Below are 19280 nucleotides of genomic sequence, written 5' to 3'. Positions count from 1 at the left end.
AAAATGTTGAAAACTAGTGGATCTAAGCAAAGGGTATATGGAATTTCTCTGTATTCTTCTTGCAACTTTTCTGTAAGACTGAAACTGTTTCAAAATTAGGATTTCAAAATCATATTATTTAAAAAGCTAGATGAAAATATATTAAAATGTTAACAGAGATTGCCTCTCGGTAATAGGATTTTTATTTCCATATCTTTTATATTGCTTTCAAAATGAAAAAAAAATCAGTATTATGTATAATATAAATAAGTAATATCCTATTTTTTAAATATATATTTAAATTAAAATACAAACTGGTCTATTACTCGATTATAAGCTCCTGAAGGATGTGGGCTATTGGATATTCTTTCTGTATTATCTTCCTTGGCTCCTGGTCTTGTGTTACACGCCTAGAAGAGGCTCCACAAACACACTGGCCACAGGAATGAATGAGTGGGCCGGTGAACAGCCAATGGCCTGGAGGCTTCCTGGAGTGATGGAGGCCCAGCTGGGCTTTGAAGGGAGGGTAGGATTTGAAAGGGACAAGAGTATGGCAGTTAGCAGCCCAAGGAGGGAAGAAGATCAGCAGGGGCAGAGGTGAGGGCCTGAAGGAGAACGGCCTGAGGGAAGCAGCTTCTTGAACATGACCCAGTGCAAACATCCAGCCTCTGACTTGCCCTGTGGTCTGTCACTGCCTTCATCCTGTCCCAGCCCTGCTAGCCCTCTTGTATTACTCTCCACCACCGCCACTGGGAGACAGTCCTAAGTAAAACATTTTGCTCCATTGATACCTACAAACCCATACTGGACTAGCTGAGGGAACACCACAACGGACAAGCCCGCAAGGAGCTGAGACCATCGGGAGAGACAAACAAGTAAACAGATAACTATAAAACGCTGTGATCCCTGCCTAAATGAGGCATCAGAATGGGCACAGGGGACACAGTTTATTTCTCCCTAGTGAGTCAGGAAGCTTCCCAGAGGAGCTGGCATGAGTGGATGGATGAGTTTACCTAGCAGAGAAGGGTATCAGCAAGAGCTCAAAGGCATGAAGGCTCGGGTCAGAAACTGCACCAGGCTCCTGTGTTTTTTTTCAGTCATTCACCAAATAGCTATTGAAGACCTACCGTGTGCCTAAGACTGTGCTAGGTCCTGGGAGTAGAGCAAGGTTAACTGACTGGGGGGAATGAGGAATAACACAGTCATGGTAATGCCTAGATCTCTAGTCAGACACTAATGCTTGTTAACCAGGATAAGGAAAGCAAGAAGCATACTGATTTAGTGGAGAGGAAGATAACAGTTCTGGACTGGTCATGTACACTTGTGATACTTAAAGGGCCTTCCAGATGTAACCTCTCAACGAACACTTAAACATATAGGCCTGAGATTCAAGAAAGGGGTTCTGAGTTGGAAATGCGAGGCATACGTGTCCTAACCCAATCAGACTAACCTCCCCCACTACCCCGGGACAAAGTCAGGCTTACTGACTCACTGCAATGAGGGAGGCCACAAAGTAGAGGAACTATAAGGCATTTTGTCAAACAAAGGGAAAAAATTGAGTTAGTGCAGAATTCTGGGGAAAGATAGAGTAAAATTTAAATGAAGCAGTACATTAACAGGCTGGAAGCAAAGCAGGGCTGTGGGGAAGGGGGTCCACATAGGTCTGGACTGAGAAGTAGACGTAGGGTTTTTTTTTGTTTTTGAAAACTATAAAGTTAAAGCTCCTTATTTGAAGCTCTGCACTTGCGTTGATTCTCTGAGTCAAAGTGCCATAGGCCCACCAATCAAAAGGGGGATGTGTCATTCCTACTGTCACCTGGTTCTACAAGGATTGAGCCATTAGCCACTGCAGTCCCTAACCTTCAAGACACCCTGAAAGGAGTTCAGGGCAGAGATCAGGAAGGAGGCTCTCTGTGCTCTGGGAAAATTGGCAGAACAGGCCTTCAGAGAGTTAAATATTTTCAGGAGAAATCTTTTATGAACGTGGATTCTTGCATCTTCCCATACTTAGAAAAGCACTAAAACGATTAACTAAGATATCTGTTCCTCATGCGTGGCAGCAACCTTCTCCTGAGATGTGTGCTTGATTACAAGTGCCCTTTGCCAAAATCATATACATGCTGACCTCCTCCCTTACCTCTTCAGAGCAGTTTCTCAGAGCTCTGTGAGAGGGTGTCTTCCAGACTATAGTCCTCAGTAAGACACTAAATAAACTCAACTCACAGTTCTTACATTCTGTGTTTTTGTGGGGTTTTTTTGTTTGTTTTTTTTTAAGTCGACACTACTGATACATTTTAAACAGCAAAGTTTCTGGCAATCTATGACCTTGGAGAATGTGATTTCTCAGTGAGTACGAACGAGTGGCTACCCAAAGAAGGAGGTGGCTGGGATACCTCAGGGCTGAGCAGGCCCTGGTCAGAAGCACTCTTCTTTATAGCTGCCTTTATGTGTCTGTCCTCCCAGCCTGATGCACGACACAGCAGGGAAGGTTTCTACCTTCTCGGCCTGGTTAGTTTTTATTATTTTCTCAATAGTTTAATATGTATGACCTTTTTTATGCCCTCCAAAATTCAGACCCCACTTTTACCCCATCAGATAATCAGTGGATGTTTTTCCTTCCCTTTTGCTTCACTGGAAGAATGAGTCAGCCAAGTAATTCCTTCCGTTTCCCTTCACAAGAAAGGTGAGCCAGCTAATTCTCAGCAGGGGCTCGAGGCCTGCTGCCTTCCTAACTCTGGGGCCTGGCCCAGGACAGCAGAGCCAGAGAGCTGCCTCGGGAGCAGCAACTGAGGGCAAAGGCCTGAGAAGAAACCGACAGCCCGCCTGCACCCAGACCCCTAAATCACTGAACCTGCAGCCCAAAGGCGGAAAGGCTGGACCAGCTCAGTAGTCCTCAACCAGGCTACACACTGAATCACCTGGGTTTTCTAAAATCCAGGCGGTACACCCAGGGGTTCGAATGCTATTGGCCTGGGGTGGGCTCCAGGCATCGGTGTCTGTTTAGAAACCTGCCCAGGTGATTACTGTGCAGCAGGGGTTGAGAGCCACTGGACGGGAAGGTGTTGACCGTGTCCACAGCACAAACAAGCCCCAGGACCAGCCCTGGGAAACAGTCGCTCTCTAGCCTACAGAACGTAAATGTATAACTACCTGCAAGGCATTTTCACTTTAGAACTTATTTCAGGCAAACTATATGAGAAACTTCCCCATTGCCTCCTGACTCTCGGCCCACACAAACCTCTCCGTCTTGAAGTGAAGAGTGCATTTTCCGGCCCACAAGCTCCCTGGACCCCAGAGAGAGCCTTATGCAACCCACCTGCTCTGCTCTCGTAGGCTTTGGTGGATTTTGGACCCAGGACACACACAGCACACCCATACCCCCAGTCGTCATAGCAGATAAGTGAGATTTCTGAAGAAACAAGGAAGTTTAAAAAAAAATAAAGCAAACTTATTTCTGGATAGACTGAATCACAAATGGGAAGAATCATGTGTGTTTGTTTCCTGTCCTGGGGCCCCAAATTGCCAAAAACCGTGTCAGTCCTGAAGGAAGAAAAGAGTGGGTTCAGGAAAGGAAATGAGCAGAAAAGGAGGAGGAAAGGGAGCAGTTAGTTCACAGAGCTCCCCCAGGCTCTCCTGCCATCTTCCCTTCACCTGGCAATACGGGGCAGTGGTTAAAAGTATGGACTTGAAGTTTACAGGAACAACAGGGGACAGAGGAACATCTTAACTTATACCACAGAGATACCTTCAGTCACATTCAGAATAGGGAAATTGTACAGGACAAACAACCCAGTTTCTTCAACAAATAGAAAGAAAGAAAGAGGGAAGAACCAATAGATTAGAAGAGATGAAAGGGACCTATCAGTCAAATATGATGCGTGGGCCTTGTGGGATCCTGATTGAAACAAACCAATTATTTTTAAAATGATGTGACAATCAGGGAAATGTGAATAGTACAATGGACTGAATGCTTGTCCCCACCCCACCCCCAAAGTCACATGTTGAAATCCTAACCTCCAAGGTGACTGTTTTAGGAAGTGGGGTCTTTGGGAAGTGATGAGGTTGCCCTAATGATTAGGATTAGTGCCCTTGTGAAAGAGACCCCAGAAAGATCCCTCCTCCCTTCTGCCATGGGAGGTTACAGCTAGAAGATGTTATCTATGAACAAGAAAGCTGACTCTCATCAGACAGTGAATCTGCCAGTGGCTTGATCTTGGACTTCCAGCTTCGAGAACTGTGAAAAATAAATTTCTGTTGTATATATGCTACCCAATCTATGGTATTTTGTTATAGCACCCCAAACAGACTAAGACAAATAATGACTGGTTTGATGATATTAAGAAATAATTATTTTAGGTGTGTTACTGGTATGATGGTTATGTTAAAACTAATCAAAAAACCCTCTGATACCATGTGAAAAAGAAGGCACTTCACCTCTGTGACATTCTCCCCCTAAAACCCATAACCATCTAACCATGAGAAAGACACTAGACAAACCCAAATTGAGGGACCTTCTATAAAATATCTGACCAGTACTTCTCAAAACTGTCAAGGTCATCAAACACAAGGTAAGTCTGAGAAACTGTCATAGACCCGAGGGGAGACTGAGGAAACATGACGACCAAATGGAATGTGGGATCCTGGAACAGAAAGATAACATTAGTGTAAAAAATAGTGAAATCCAACAAAGTCTGGAGTGTAGTTAATAGTAATGTTCCAATGTTGGTTTCTTAGTTCTAACAAATGTACCGTGGTAATCTGAGATGATGACACTAGGGGAAACTTGGGTGAGGGTTATACAGGAATTCTGCTACTTGACTTCTGTACACACAAAATTTTTTCAAAAATTTTACAGTTTATTTAGAAAAGCTAACCAAAAAAGTCTTTACTTTTGAGAGATACCTACAGCAGGTACAATGAAATAATGGGCTTTGCTTTAAAATAATTCATTGGTTGGGGTGGGGGCATATAGGTGAAATGAGGTGGGCCTCACACTGGCAACTGTTGAAACTGAGTGACGGGTGCACAGGAGTTCATTGACAATTGCCTCCACTTTTGCATGTTTGAAAGCCTCCATAATAAAAAAGTTGACAATAAACAGACAAACGTAGACTCTGGAGCCAGACTGCCTAGGAAGTAACTGAATCTGTTTGTGTGCCGGTCTTCTCACCTATAATAAATGGGATAACTGTACCTGTCTCACTCGGTCATCATGAAAATTAAATAGGTCAATGCACAAAAAGGTCAGAACGATGCTTGGCTAGCATTATCATCTTATGGCGAGAAAGACGGTAACAGACCAAAGCCCATCGAGGCAAGCTATCTTTCTCCACCCTCTGACACTGCTCAGTGCCCCTCCTCCTACTACCCCCTGCACAGGGAGATCCTTGAGGAATGAAAGGAAGAAGGGTTCTGAGGGGACCCCAGGGAGTAAGGAAAGACCCTGCCCAGTCTTGCAGAAAGCGGTGATACTGGTTGGGGGTTGAGAGTGGTGTCCCTGGACTGGGCTCTGGGACTGAGCCCTGGATTACGAACCACTCAGGGTTCAAGGGGCTGAAAGTAGCCAGTGTGGTGGGAAGCAGGATTCAAGGGGATGCGTGGGGTTTCCATTGGAGGAAGAAGAGGTCAGCAGGGGTGGGCCATGCAGGCCTTTGGGGCCTTCCAAACAGAGGTCTTTATCTCAGAAGTAGGGGAAGCCACTGGAAGGTGTTTAAGAACATATGTGTTGGGCGAGAGGGTGGGGCGTCACCTGATCAGACCTGCATTGTTGGGACTCTGCCGTGCGGAAAAGGAAGGGATTGGAAGGGGGCCAGAGTGCAACTAGGGAGACCTGTTAGGAGGATTCTGCAGTGGCTCAGGAGATAGATGATGGGGGCTCAGTCTAGGATTCCAGCAGTGGAGACAAGTGGATTTGAGAGCTATCTGAGATGAGAACCCTGGGCCTCTGGTTGTATTTAGAGGGTGAAGGAGAGGAAGGCAAGTATACAGGTGACTCCCAGTTTCTTGAGAGTCATCTGGGTGGCAGGCTGGGCTGCTTGCACAACCAGGGAGTCGTGTGGAGGAGCAGATCTGGAGGAAAGGGAAGTTCCTTAACATGAATGAATACCACATGCACTGTGCTTTATGCAGGTCACTATGCTTGGGGAGAGGTGCTTCAAAAGCAAATATAACAAACACTTGCTGCCCTCAGGAGTGGTGCCAAAAGGAGGTACCAGCAATGGCTGCCTGAACAGTAGCCCCAAATATGCATTTATGGCTCCAGCGGTGATCACAGCAAAGGGCTCAGTCATTAAAGCCACTAGGAGGTTCTCAAATATCTGCTGTGTGACAGAATGTCCCAGGACAGGTACTGGGAAAAAATGAACCCACAAATCTTTATGCAGCACATTACTATGTGCCAAGCCCCACCTCAGGGTAGGATGGAGACAAGGGAAGGGCATAATCAGCCCCTCCTCTCAAAAGGTGTTCACAAATGTTGAGGAGACCAAGTAATCACACAGAGAAGTATTAGAGAACCACAGGGCAGACTGTTGTAAAGGCTGACCTTTGAGGATCCCACTTGGGGTGGCCAAAGAGGCAGGCAGGAGGGAGTCTGAGACCTGGTCCCACCAGGGGGTAAGGGGAAGAAGGGAGGAAGTGTTTAGGAGGAGGCGGGCCTGAGTCTTGAAGGACTAGTACAACAGAATGTGTGTGGAGGGCGGAGACGGGGGTCAGCTAATGAAGTGTCACTCAAGTCCAGGCAGAGGAACCCCTGACAGGCAGTTCCAGGTGGCACCCAGCATTGACAGGATGACACCAGTCTCGCCTCAGATACCTACATGCTGAGATGGTTCATTTTTTAAAAGAATTAAAGTCCTGTTTAAAAACAGTGGGGACATTTTCTCAGAAGGCTCATAAGCGCAACTCCTTAATTATCAGCAAAGCTCAGTGCACCACTTTGCTGGAACCAGTCCTTCTCCCACCATCATGAAAACAACCAACCAATCAACCACTGCACCGACCTTTGTACAATTTCCTTTCTTCCTGCAAACTTCTTTCCGTCTGCCTCCACTGCCCCCCCACCCTCGGCAAGCCTGGTTCACTTCAGCCGAGTCTCTTTGCCCCTTTTCCTAACAAAGTCCATTTCCTCAGCGCTGGAGGCAGCGGGGGCCCGGGAAGGCGGCGTGGGAACGGCCCCTCCCAGCCTCCAGCCCGGGCCGCACGTCCCGGCTGCGGACCCTATCCCCGTCTCCTGGGCCGAGGGCGAGTTAGAGACGCCCTGTCTGGGGTTCCGAAGGAAAAGGACGACTGTCACCGTGCCCCGAAGAGCCATATCGGGTCGGACAGAGAAGAGTGCTCCGTGGAAGTCGCAGCGGGGTAGGGGGTTGGGGCAGGCTCCCGGGGACGCGGACCCTCCGAGCGCCCGGCGGTCCCCTGGGATGACACAGCGTTTCCTCTGCACCCCGGCTCTCCCCGAACGTCCTCGCTCCATCTCCGGCAGGGCACCAGCCGGCCGACTCGCTGCGTCAGTGAATCCCCCGCCGGAGGGGAGAGGGGTCGCCGGGCGGCGGGTACCCCTCGGCTCGCGGCCCTCACCCATCCCCACCGCGGACCCTGCTTGGGGTGGAGGGCTTGGAGCGGGGCCGCGGGGCACGGATGCTGCCCAGAGGCTCCGCGGGCAGCTCGGAAAGAATGTCGGTCACCACCCGGGGAAAAAGTTAGAAGGCATCTCGGCCATGCCAACTTCTCACCCAGGGCCTCGAACTTTCCGCCTGAAGCGGGCGGCTGCACTGCCCAAGAGACCCCGCACAAGCGGCTCGGGCCCGGGAGCTCGGATCCCGGGCCGCGGCGGGCAGTGGCCAATCACAGAGAGCCTCGGGCGGGAAGGCCTGGAGGGCGCGGGCGGATGGGGAGTGACGACGCCGATGGCCAATAGGGAGCCAAGGTGGGAGCCCTCGCCCACCCCGCTGACCAATGGGAAAAAGGCGGCTGTGGCCGAGGTTTCCCCCAGGCAGTAGCTGCAGGCTCCCTGGTGGCCGCGGGTCGGAGACCCTAGGGCTAAAGAGGATTTTGGAGAGGAATTTGCTCGCCCTCCCTATGCTACCCACCGACCCTCAAGCCACAGCCCGGTCCTCACCTGCTGGAAGCGGGGTTTGCCCAGTTGGAAAGGCGGTGCATCGGTCGAGGCGTTAGCGGCACTAGCCGCCGCCGCCGCCGCCGCCGATGCTGTAGTCGCTGTATCCGCCATGGCCACTGACGCCCGCAATCTCCAGCCCTTTTAAAATGTCCCTCCTCGGCCCCCGCCACAGCTGCCTCTCCCGATTGGCCGCAAGCAACCGCAGCAAACCGGAGGCGCAAGGGGTTGTGGGGAGTGTAGTTTTTCTTGTCACGGAGCTTGACAACCCTAGACTGCGGGGAGTTGCACCGACTCAGACCGGGTCTCGGTTCCCGCCGCTAATTTTGCAGGCGTCGGTAGTCCGGGAGGAGTGTGCGTGTACGACTCTTAAGGTCTCGATAGGGGGCCATCGGGCGACCCCTCGCTGGTTACCTGCCCCTAGAAGTTTGAGTTGCTGCGGTGGGCGTCGCTCCTGGAGCTGCAGTCCAGAAGAGCCCTACTGAAGTGGGTCCGACCCTTGGACCAGATGGGCAAGGACTCCAGACAATAGGGTAATCCTGGAAAACTTTGTGCGAAGAATTGCACTGCAGAATCTTCATGCAGGTCCTTCCGTCGCCACCCTGCCTGCCCCTCGCCCCTTGCTCTCCAACTCACTTCCTGGAGCATGGTGGGCGCTCGCCGCGCCATTGACCCAAAAGCCCTTAACTTTTTGATCTTAGCCTGATGCTGACTCTTTCTGGTCTCAGCCTAAATATTGCATTTGCCAATCCTCGCCCTGCTTCCGCAAAATCCACCACATATTCCTATAGCTGCCAGCACTTTCCTTTCGCAGCCCTTGCATTTATAATTATTTGTGGTTTTGACTATCTGCCTTTCCTAGTGTGAGGTCCACAGGGCAGGAGTTGTGACTTTTGGATTCATTGCGAAGTCCTTAGTGCTAGCTGAGAGGGCTCACAGCAGAGACTCAAGTATTTGTTGCTGTATGAGTTAAACAGCAAGGACTTAAGAAAGAGCCTTGGCAGCCTTCACTTCCTCTGGCCAACCGAAGATCTCTCCTGGGCCCAGTTCCTGGGCTGGAAGAAAACTGGGATGGGGGAGGGGGAGGGGTTTCAGAAGTGCTTAACAAGCACCAGCTACAAGGACTTTAGGTAAGGGGGAGTACTGCAGATTGTAGAGCAAGGCACTAGGCAGGGATAATAAACACCCCTGCAGATTAGAGTAGCAGATTCCTAGCTGAAATATCTAGTCAGTGAGCCAGACTGGGGGGGAAGGGTTACTGGAATGACTGAGGGACAGCTGCCTGTTTTGCCCAAGAGGACAGCAGAAATGTTTGGTTTTTGATCTTAGGAACCTAACCGCCCCCCACCCCCGCACTTTGAGTCTCCTTAGGCTTATGGTGAAGTGCTGGGTTAGCTCATGCCTTCTGGACACTGCATGATCTGTAGCAGTCAGTTCCTCATGCACGTCAAACCACAAGAAACGGACTTTTCCTAGCTGGAGAAAGTCTAGCTGGCCGTGAAGAAACCATTTGTATCTTGGATTTGTATCTTTTCTTTCCCTACTAGACTAAGTGGCTTGAGAGTAGGAATCAAGTCTTTTAAAATCCCTCTGTATTCCCCACATCACTCAGTAAATGTGGGTTTCCCGGGAGTGAGAAAAGACAGAGCCCGGCCCACTCAGCAACGCTGTGCTGCTTCCCCTGAGGTTAGGGCAGGGGCGGTATCATCCGAGAACCGCATCATCTTGATTTAAGGCTGCTTTCTCCTCCGGGAAGCCTCCTTCATACACTTATCAAAACAGTAACACAACAGAGCCACCTGCAGTATGTTAATTTTTTATTCTTCATAAAGTGCTCAAAACATGAAGAACAAGCTCTTTATAAACAGGCGTTACAACTAGGAAGACAAACAGCAAAGCAGAACTGTGCCTGCTCCCTGCCCACCCCACCTGCAGCTCTCCTCCAAGTTATGGCTAGGAGCAAAAACAGCCACAAGAACCCTGGGCTTCAGCTCAAAACTCTTTGAAGACACCCCTGCCCTGGGCATTTTGGAGGCCCATAATCAAGGGTGAGTGGAAGACCAGGATCAGGACTGAGACTGAACAGAGCCCAGAGGAACACCTAGTGGAGGAGTGATCCCCTTCCTCCTGAAGAGACACCCATCCAACCCCCAAGGACCCTCCCAAAACATGACCAAAGTCTTGAGCACCTGTGAACACTCCTCAGCTTTGACGAGTGATTCTTAAGGTAGATAACATGACAGGGGCTTTCCCCCATGGGTGGGACTCCTCGGCTTCATCCTGGTGGAAGGAAGACGTGAGCCAGAGAGCACATCCCTTTCCATGGCTGTCCGAGTGACCCCCACAGGCCGTCTCACGAAAAAGAGGTAGTCACAGAGGAGCTCTCACCTTCTCGGTGGGCCAAAAGCATGCCCCTTCAGCACCTCCTCACCCCACAACGCTAAGGCAGAGTACCCCCCAGCCACCAAAGATTCCCTGCAGATGCCGTGGGCAAGTCTGTCATGTTTTCTGCAAGCAAACCAGGGGCCAGGCCAAAGGACAGACACTTTGTTTCAAAGTGCACTGCAGCCAAGCCAGGCAAGGACGTGGAGCAGAAGGGACAGGCTGGTCAGCAGCTAGTGGGCGAATGGGAGGCAAGAAAGGCTTTTTCCTAAGTATAGGCAGAGGGGGACCTCCCACTTCCAGAATGTAGTTTTTGTCCTAGGACCCTCCTCAATTTGGGTTGAGGGAGGAGGAGGAGGAGGAGGCAGGGATGCTGAGGGAGCAGCAGCAGCCTGGCCGGAACCTTAGCTGAAGTTAACTCTAGGGGAGGGGCAGAGCATGCAGCAGGGCTGCCCCCACCCTCCTTTCCCATTGCCAGGGCCCCAAAAGATCCAACCCCATGTGCTCAACAGGAGGGGAGGGGGACGCCAACTAGGGGGAGACGTCTACCTCCAGAGGCTTTTGACCCTACCCACAAAAGGCACATTTTAATTGGTTTCCAAAAGTTCAAACCCTGCAGCAGCACAGAGTTTTGGCATCTGGACGGGCAATGAGAACAAAGCTGGAGGCTTGATCCCCAAACATAAGCAGCCCAAAGCCTGGAGGTGGGTGAGAAGGTGCTCTCCCCACTCCTGTCCCAGCTCTCCACACATTCACACATGACACTCAATGCAAAAGTCAGAAGATGAGGGCGGGGAGCGGCCCTCATCATCTCCCTCCATCCACGCTGCACTCGCTCAGCAAACAGCTGAAAGCAATCAGACTTGGGACACGGCAGAGACAAGACTAGACCATACAGGCTCCCTGCTCCTAGGGGAATTGGACGTGAGGCTGAAGAGTAGGTGCCCTGGTTGCCCATAACTCACAGAGAACTGGGCGCTTGGTCCCTGCCACAGCCCCAGTACTACTAGGAGACCTCCAGAAGCTGGAGGGAGGTGGAGAGGACAAGGGTTTAGCCGTGGAAGAAATGCGGGTAATAAAGTATGTCCCAGATACCACCACATCGAATTGCAGCTCACCCCTGCTCCCTCTTGAGGGCTAAGTTCTTTGCTCCAATTCCCTAGAGCCCCCAAAGCTAAGGGGTATGAAAATAGGCAGATGGGAAAGACTCAGGGCTCCCAAAGACACAAGTTGTGCACAGAACTTGATGGCGCCAATGGGAGTCCAAAGGGCTCCCCTGCCAGCAGCCCCAGTTTGAGGCAGGGGAGAGGGGGAACAAGGGGTGACAACAGAGGACAGGCTGCACCCAGACCCAGGTGAGAGTTCAGTGGGAGGGAGGGAGGGAGGGCGCGAGCCCTGCTGGGTAGTGGGTCTGCGCCAAGCCTCTGGGGAGGGGGGTGAAGAGGGCTACTTGGGGGGAGCAGGGGGGATCTGCAGCAGTGTGGGCGAGGTCTCCATGATCCGCACCAGCAGCCGGTCGATGTAGCTCTCTAGCTCCTGCACGTGCTCGTCCCGCTGGCTCAGCTCCCGCTCCCGCTGCAGGAGCAGACCGATGAGCTCGTCGTGGGTCAGGTGGTAGTATTTGGCCGACTGGTCCAGCACACCGGAGTCCTGAGGCCAGAGGGAGTAGGAGTGAGCAGGACAGCCTCAGGCCCCCCTGCCCACCTGCCCACCAACACCCCCGTTTCCCCACACAGGCCCTAGGAGCTGCCTCTGTCCCAATGCCAGGGACAGCCTAACTGGCTTCAAGGCTCTGGTGTGGGGGGGGCCAGGCCTGCTCCTTGCTCCACCCTGCCCAGCACCCGGCCCCTGAGCTCGAGACACCTGACGTCTCTTCACAGCACCACACGTCTGCTCTGACGCCCCAGGCACCCTGCTGGGCCTCACCTTCAGCCTCTTGGCGTCCACAGTCTGGCCAACCTGGGGGGCCGGAGCCACAGGCTGAATGCTGCCAGATGTGACCGTCTTGAGCTTCTCCAGCCCGCTGCTCAGGGCTGTGCTCAGACTGGAGCGGGGCTGCTTCCTGTCAGGGCTGCCCTCCACTGGGGCAGCACTGAGGGGCTTCACAGGGTGGGGACTGCGAAGACAGACAGGAGATGCGTTACGGGGAGGGATGCGTGGCACAAGGAAAGGGGGGCCACCTTCTCTGTGGGGCCAGCAGGTCTCACCACCTGGCGGCGGCTGCCCCTCCGCGCCCCTGCCCTCACTGCTCTCCTCACTCCACCGCCTGCCCCTCCCCGCTTCACTCCCTTGGGTCGCCCCCCGCCCGCCCTTCACAGGGACAGCAGAGTCCTGCAGACTTCTCTGTACCTAATCCCAGTCTTTGCCAGAGCCACCCCCTCCAGACAGCCCCCCTCCCTCCTCTTCTCTATTGTAACGTTTCTCTAGGGGGATGATCAATCCTCCCAGTTTCCTAATTTTCCCAGGACCGGGGATTTCTAGGATGTGGGACTTTCAGTGCTAAAGCCAAGGAAGACCTGGGCAAACTGGGGTGCTTGGTCACTCGCCCACCTCTACCAGTTGCTTGCCATCAGCATTTACATAGGCCTGAGAAACCCTCCCTTGACCTTGTCTTCGCCTAGCCATCACCCTCAGTCATCCCCACCTCTTCTTCCTTCTCACCCAGCCTCTCCAGAGCATGAGGACCGCGTTCTGTCTCTACAAGTTCCCACCTTCCGTTGACTCCTCCACCCATTAGGACAGTGGCCCCCACCGGCCCGTCACAAGTGTTCCTGCTGAGGCCACCAACCCCTCAGTTCTCACCTCACTGACCTCTCTGCAGAGCTGACCCTTGGACTGCTCACTCACTCTTTCCTTTGGACGGCTCTCCTTCTCCCTGGTTTTCCCCAAGACCTCCGTCTGGTTTCCTGACACCTGACATCCTTCCCAGGCTCAACTGAGGGTCTGCTCCTGGGTTCTCTCCCCTCCACCTCTAATCTCCATCTCCAGCCCAGACCTCACCCCTGAGCTCTAGGCCTAGGCAGACAGTTGCAGGCTGGCTCCAGCGGAATCCACACTCCCCTCCAGCCTGCCTACCCTTTCCTACACTCCCTCACGGTGAGTGCCAGGCACCATTAGCCTCTTACGGCTCTAGTCAGAAACCTGGGAACCCCTCGGAACGCCCCCCACTCCCACTTCAGCCTTGACAAACATCAAGCCCTGCTACCTTCTCACCTTCTCTCACACTATCCCCTCCTCTCCAAGCCAGCATTGGGTAAACCTTTTTCCAGCCACACCCAACTGCTAAATCAGCTCCTCCCGGGCAATCTTGCCCACCTCCAACCACTCCTCCATTCTGCTGTGGGATAATGGTCTCGCCTCCCCAGTGGCTCCCTATCAAGGTAAGAAAACACAATCTCTAACACAACCTGGCCCCTGCCCTTTCTTCCTGGCCCCCTACTCCCTCATTCACTCCAGCCAAAGGAAAACGTGCTCTCTCTCATCTTTAGGTTCTTGTAAAAGCTGTTGCTCTGTCTGGAACACTGCGCCTCTGCCTGCTGGCCTGCTAACGCCTACTCATGTTTCAAAGCTGTGCAAGTCCATTTCCTCCAGGAAACCTTCCTGATTCCCCCACGCTGACTAAGGTGACTCTCCTCCGGGATCCCCCAGCACCCTGTACCTGTCATGAGTACCCAAACTGCAAGCATCAGCCTCCAAATCAACTTAACCTGCCTCTAGGGGACCTCCTAAATTTATACTTACTTCACAGAGGATGTGGACCATTCAGGAGGAGGAAGCAAAACGGCTTATCCCAAGGCCCCCGAACACCACTGAAGGGAGGCCCACCCAGACCCAGAGAAGCCAGCTCTGATACTCAGGACAGGGCTGTGGATTCAGTGTCACAACCTGGGAGGAGAGGCAGAGAGCCCAGGCGGGGGCAGATGGTAGGGAAAAGAACACATCCCAGCCCCTCCTGCCCATCTAGGAGTTTACATTAAGGATGAGGATGTAAAGGCAGCTCTCATGCCACCTTTGGGCTGTGTTGAGGGAGGGCAGGAATACCGGTGCGGCATAAACACCCCCTGAATGGGGGGCCGGGAGTCTTGGGCTCTCAGTCTGACTGCCCCCGCCACATCTGAGGGACCCTGGACCCTGCAGCTCTCATGGACTCCATTTCCTCATCTGATAAATGGGGACAGCTCTCCTTGGCCCATCAACGTCATGAGATGGAAGGAACCTGCCAAGTACAGACGTGATGCCAACTCTGAAGAGAAGAAAACTTCCAGAAAGTGGTGAGTATAATTAGAAGTGGTGCTGGAATGTGGCAGGGCCAGCTGAGGATGCCGTCGTCAGAGCCAGGAAGCCCTAACCACCTCCTCTCTCTCACCTCTGGGATCAGCATCACCGCCTCCCGCTGGAACAGCCATCGGGAGCAGCCCAGACTCCTTCCCACCCACTTTTCGCCTATCAGCACTGGCCCCCTGGGGTTCCCTTCCCCGGTTCACTTTTGTCTTCCCCATCTGGATTGGGAACTCCTTGGGAATACAGTGGGAACAGTGTCTTTCATCTCTGTTCAGTAGCTGTCACACAGTCGACACTCAGTGAATCTGGATGACCAAAGGTATGAGTTGGTGGGCTGGGGGCCTCCCAGAGGCCAGTGCTGGAGCCTGTGCCCCTCTGCTCCTCCCCACACCCCACTTCTTCACTCAGGTCTCCTGAAGTGCTAGACTCCCTCTGGACTTTGCTGCCCCGGCTAAGCCATACGCCATTCCCCACAGTGACCTGTCTCTCCAGGCCTCAGCTCTGGTCACCCATCACCAGCCACCCGGTGAGGTCATGGCCTCATAATTCTTCCCAAAGAGACCAATGCCACAGTGACCACAGTCACACAGGCATCCACTGTCCACTCAGCACAGTCCTAAGCACGTCGGGACCACCCCCTGAAAGGCACAAATGCAAACCAATGAGGCACCTGCTGGGGTCAGGAAAAAAAACATTTTTCTGAGGGTCACGTATGTGGGGAGCATCTTAGCTTTTCTTTTGTCCTCTAAAGGTATCTTGGCTCTCCTCTCTGACCTCAGGACCAGTCCCTCCCCTCTGGCTCTCTGCCTTCCACAGTCTGCTCCCCCAAGGGCCGCCACTTGACAAGCTGCACTGCCCCAGGCCCTCCTGTGCTGAGAACCTGAGCTCGCATCCCCCTTCCCCTGCTGGCCCATATCACTTCTCCCCACCTCATTCCTCACCCCCTACACCTCATCATCATCATCATCCCCCAAACCCCTGGCTTATGGGGACACCTGCTGGTCCAAGGTCCCAAGAGGAAGCACCTTCAGAGCCAGTACCACGGAAGGCTCGTGTCTCCAAAGCTTCCGCCGTCCTGCCTTGGGGTGAAGGAACCCTTCACCCACCCCTGGAGGAGCTGAAGCTGGAATGTGAACACCTCAGCCCTTGGGCTGCTCTGTGCCCCCCTTCCTCCTGGAGAGTGGTTTCTGGGTGCCCGCTCACCTGGCACTGGGCTGTGGCTCCTCAACTGGGCGTGTCTCCAAGGGCAGAAGCACAAGCGGGGAGGCTGGGGTGACTGCAGCGTGGTCCTCCCCAGGTAGAGGGGGGGAGCTCCCCCCAGTGGGGGAGGCTGGCTCCCCGGGGGGCGGGGAGCAAGAGGTCAGGGGCCAGGCTCCAGGCAGGGGCGAGCACGGAGGGCTGGGCCCCCCGTGGTGGCGGCTGGCCCAGGGTGGGAGAGGGGGCCGCGGAAAGGCAGGTTCTGCGGGGGTGGGCAGCTCTTCAGGACCACAGTGGACGGAAGGGTCCCTGGACCCTGGAAGGGATGTGGACGGGAGGCTGGGGGGATCTTGGCTCCCCTGAGGCAAGAAGGGGTTCAAGGCATCCTCTTCCGAGACCCACAAGTCAGCCTGTTGGGAGCTGCCTGACAGGAACCCACATGCCTCTCCTACTGGTTCCTGGCTCTGGGCCTCAGGAGCCTCAGGGCCTTCTTCTCTCTCTGGAGCCCCCCAGATCTGCTGACTCTGAAGAGCCAAGGTCTTTGAGGGTGTCGGGGCAGGATCCTGAGGGCAGCTGGTGGGCCGAGGTAGGCAGGGCCCAGACACAGGAGGGCTGGCATCCTCTGCTAGATCTTCCAGGCCTGGCCCACCCAGCGTGGCTCCAGAGCGGCTGTCCGACTCCGACTCGGGTTTCTCGCCCTCATCCTCCTCGGCCTCCGGGGGACCAGCAGTCAACGCACTTGGGAAGACATCTTCTCCTCCCATCTCTGACCCCCTGCTACTCAGCCCCCCTGCCGCTTTCTCCTTCTCTTCCTCCATCGCTGCCTCCATCTCCTGGGAATCTGAGGGTGTGAAGAGACGCGGTGGCTTGGGAGGTGGTGTGTTGGGCTGCAGGCCCTTGTCCGACACCCACTCAGGTTTGGGCTCTGACTCCGGCTCCAGTGGGGGAAGCCCCGCACGCCTCTTGGGGCTCACAGGTTCTGGTGACTCTGGCTGCATCTGGGGAGTGGGCGGCTCATCAGACTCTGCCCGCAGGACCGGTGAGGAAGCCTCAGCTGCAGGAGAAACGGTGACCACATCCCACGGCCAGGAATCGTCGACTGTGTCGAGCTCATGGAAAAGCTGGCTGCCACCCTGGGAGGCCTCCTCGTCCTGGCCCTCAGGGGCACTGTCTGGGCCAGGCAGCCTCTCCCACACACTGATCACTTCTGGGGAGCTAAACAGAGACGTCGCACTGTCTGCCAGACTCTGCCCTGCTTCCCCTCCTGGGGCTGGCAACTCCCTGTCTGCTTCAGAGTCTGAGGCTCTCGGGCGCGGCCGGGCTGACGCGGAGGGCAGGCTGGCCCCTTCCGCCCCGAGGGGCCCCTGGTCAACCACACTCGTGCTCTGATGGTCCAGTCCCAAGTCCAGAGGAACTCTGGGCTCCAGCCACACGCTGCTCCCACCTCTTTCTCCTCCCCCAGGGTCCCCCTGGGGCTCAGCTGCTTTCATTGTCACGGCCCCAGGGCCTGGGTCTTGCTGCCCAGTCGCCTCCAGCCCCACTCCTGCTGGGGCCAAGATCTCACTCCTGGCCTCTGGACGCAGCCTGCTGGCAGCAAAGATGTTGAAGGTGTCGTCCCACTCAGGCGGGGCTTTCCCAGGGGAGGCCAGGGGAGTGGGGCTGGCCCTCGAGGCACTGGGGAGAGAGGGAGCAGGTGAAGGAGAGTTTAGTGCTATGTCGGCTATGAGTTCCTCGAAGAAAGGGTTGCTCTGCAGGGAGGAGAGGAACGGGTTGGTAAGACCCAAGAATCCCCATGGGGTGGCTTCAGGGATGGCGGTGGCAGCGGCAGCAGTGGCAGCAGCGGGGGAGGTGGCTGCAAAAAGGTTAGTGCTTAGCATGGGAGCAGCGGTGGGAGCAGGAGTGGGGGGGCCGGAGCACAGGGGGAGCAGGGGAGGAGGTGAGGAAGAGCAGCTGGGTCAGATTCTACCTGAGGAGACACGTCCAGGCTGTGGGGGGAGACAAAACCGTGAGCCTCCTGGTTAATGCTGAGACTGCAAACTCCCCTGCTGAACACCACACCCCTGCCCCCCGCCTGCCCGGGGAAGAGGAGCCACAGTGCTCCCCGGGCTGGGCTCGGGGACGTGGGCCAGGGGACGGAGGGGAGACCCCGACGTGTACATGATGAGGCGTCACCCAAGGACGAAGGCTCTAGAGAGCTCATCTGGTCCTCACACCAACCCCGAGGAGCAAGAATCCCGCTTTACAGGAGGGATCCCAACGACTACCCCATACTGACGACTACTCGAGGCCAGACTGACACCTGAAGAACCAACCAGAAAGCACCTGACATCCCTTTATGGACTGAGACACAGGAAAGAAAATACCAGCTGGCTTGGACAGGATAAAGAGACCAGAGAAAAGCAAGGCCCAGGTATTTGGCTGGATGAAGCCAGCACTAATAGAACCCAGCTGGTGCCCGACATTCTGACTCCTGAAACAGCCTGGGTTCTCCTGAGCCCTTGCACAAGTGGGAGGTAATGACGGGGCTGTTAACAGGCATAGCAAGGTGTCAGCTGGAGAGGACGTGGCCTTTTCGCTTCTGGGAAGGGTACCGTAACCGGCCAAGGAGGACACGGCGCTGCTGAGGATGTCTGCTGTCAGGCATCCACCTGGCCTGGCACGTGGCAGGCAGCCTCCCTCACCAAGGGCACCCACAGGCCAGCCTTGGAAGCAACGCTGCTGGGGGGACAGAGGCTGGGATATGGCAGCAGAGGCGGCAGCAGCGACTCTGGATGTCACCAGGGGCCTCCCAGGGTCCCCCACACAGATCCCTGGCCCCCCTGGGAAATCCACTCCTTGATAATACACTCACACTCCCCAAGATACGCGCTGGCCTTCAGATGTCCCCTCCAGGGTCTTCTTGGAGGGAGCATGTCCTGCACTTGTACCTTATCTACAGCATGCAGCTGACTCGAGGGGAATGGGAAGGAATAGACTCTAAAATTAGAGCTCTTGGCTTCCCCGGGACAACCCCAGGACACAGACAGAAGTCCAGAAAGACAGTGCAGGGGAAAAGGGGGACCCAACACCCCTGCTTTCAGCAGTCTGACAATGGTTCGCGGCTCCTTGCAGCTGAGTCCAGACTTCAGTGGCCTGTCAGTGGCCTGGATTTGCCTGCTATTTGACCCCCATCTTCAGCCCCCCTCTAAGCCCCAAGACCCCCATTCCTTGACCCCTGCCAGCCCAGGTGGAAACATCCTGAAGAACTCCTACACATTCATCTTCTCCACTCAAGCTGCTTCTTCCCACGGGGAAATGCTCGGGGCGAGCCCTGAGGTCCCAGAAGCCA

At 54.4% G+C, this 19280-nt stretch overlaps 2 protein-coding genes across 6 annotated transcripts in view; both read right to left on the bottom strand.

Annotated features, from left to right (window-relative positions):
- SFXN5 (sideroflexin 5) overlaps positions 1–8264 on the bottom strand; it is a 115244-nt gene extending 106980 nt beyond the window's left edge. Inside the window, exon 1 of one of the 4 annotated variants that reach the window (XM_059942962.1) lies at positions 8096–8264. In XM_059942962.1, the coding sequence (XP_059798945.1) occupies positions 8096–8206 (111 nt within the window). In that variant the 5' untranslated portion in view covers positions 8207–8264. The remainder of the gene's footprint in view (positions 1–8095) is intronic. The other 3 variants (XM_059942964.1, XM_059942963.1, XM_059942961.1) reach the window with 3 other exon arrangements.
- A 1630-nt stretch (positions 8265–9894) lies between these two features.
- RAB11FIP5 (RAB11 family interacting protein 5) overlaps positions 9895–19280 on the bottom strand; it is a 36611-nt gene continuing 27225 nt past the window's right edge. The window contains exons 4-6 of one of the 2 annotated variants that reach the window (XM_059942955.1): positions 15959–17626; positions 12401–12590; positions 9895–12124 (exon numbers count right to left, since the gene is read on the bottom strand). In XM_059942955.1, the coding sequence (XP_059798938.1) occupies positions 11921–12124; positions 12401–12590; positions 15959–17626 (2062 nt within the window). In that variant the 3' untranslated portion in view covers positions 9895–11920. The remainder of the gene's footprint in view (positions 12125–12400; positions 12591–15958; positions 17627–19280) is intronic. The other variant, XM_059942956.1, reaches the window with a different exon arrangement.

This window comes from Balaenoptera ricei, chromosome 13 (assembly GCF_028023285.1).
Source record: "Balaenoptera ricei isolate mBalRic1 chromosome 13, mBalRic1.hap2, whole genome shotgun sequence".
In the NCBI taxonomy this organism is placed as follows: Eukaryota; Metazoa; Chordata; class Mammalia; order Artiodactyla; family Balaenopteridae; genus Balaenoptera; species Balaenoptera ricei.
This window is presented reverse-complemented; position numbering and strand designations above follow the sequence as displayed.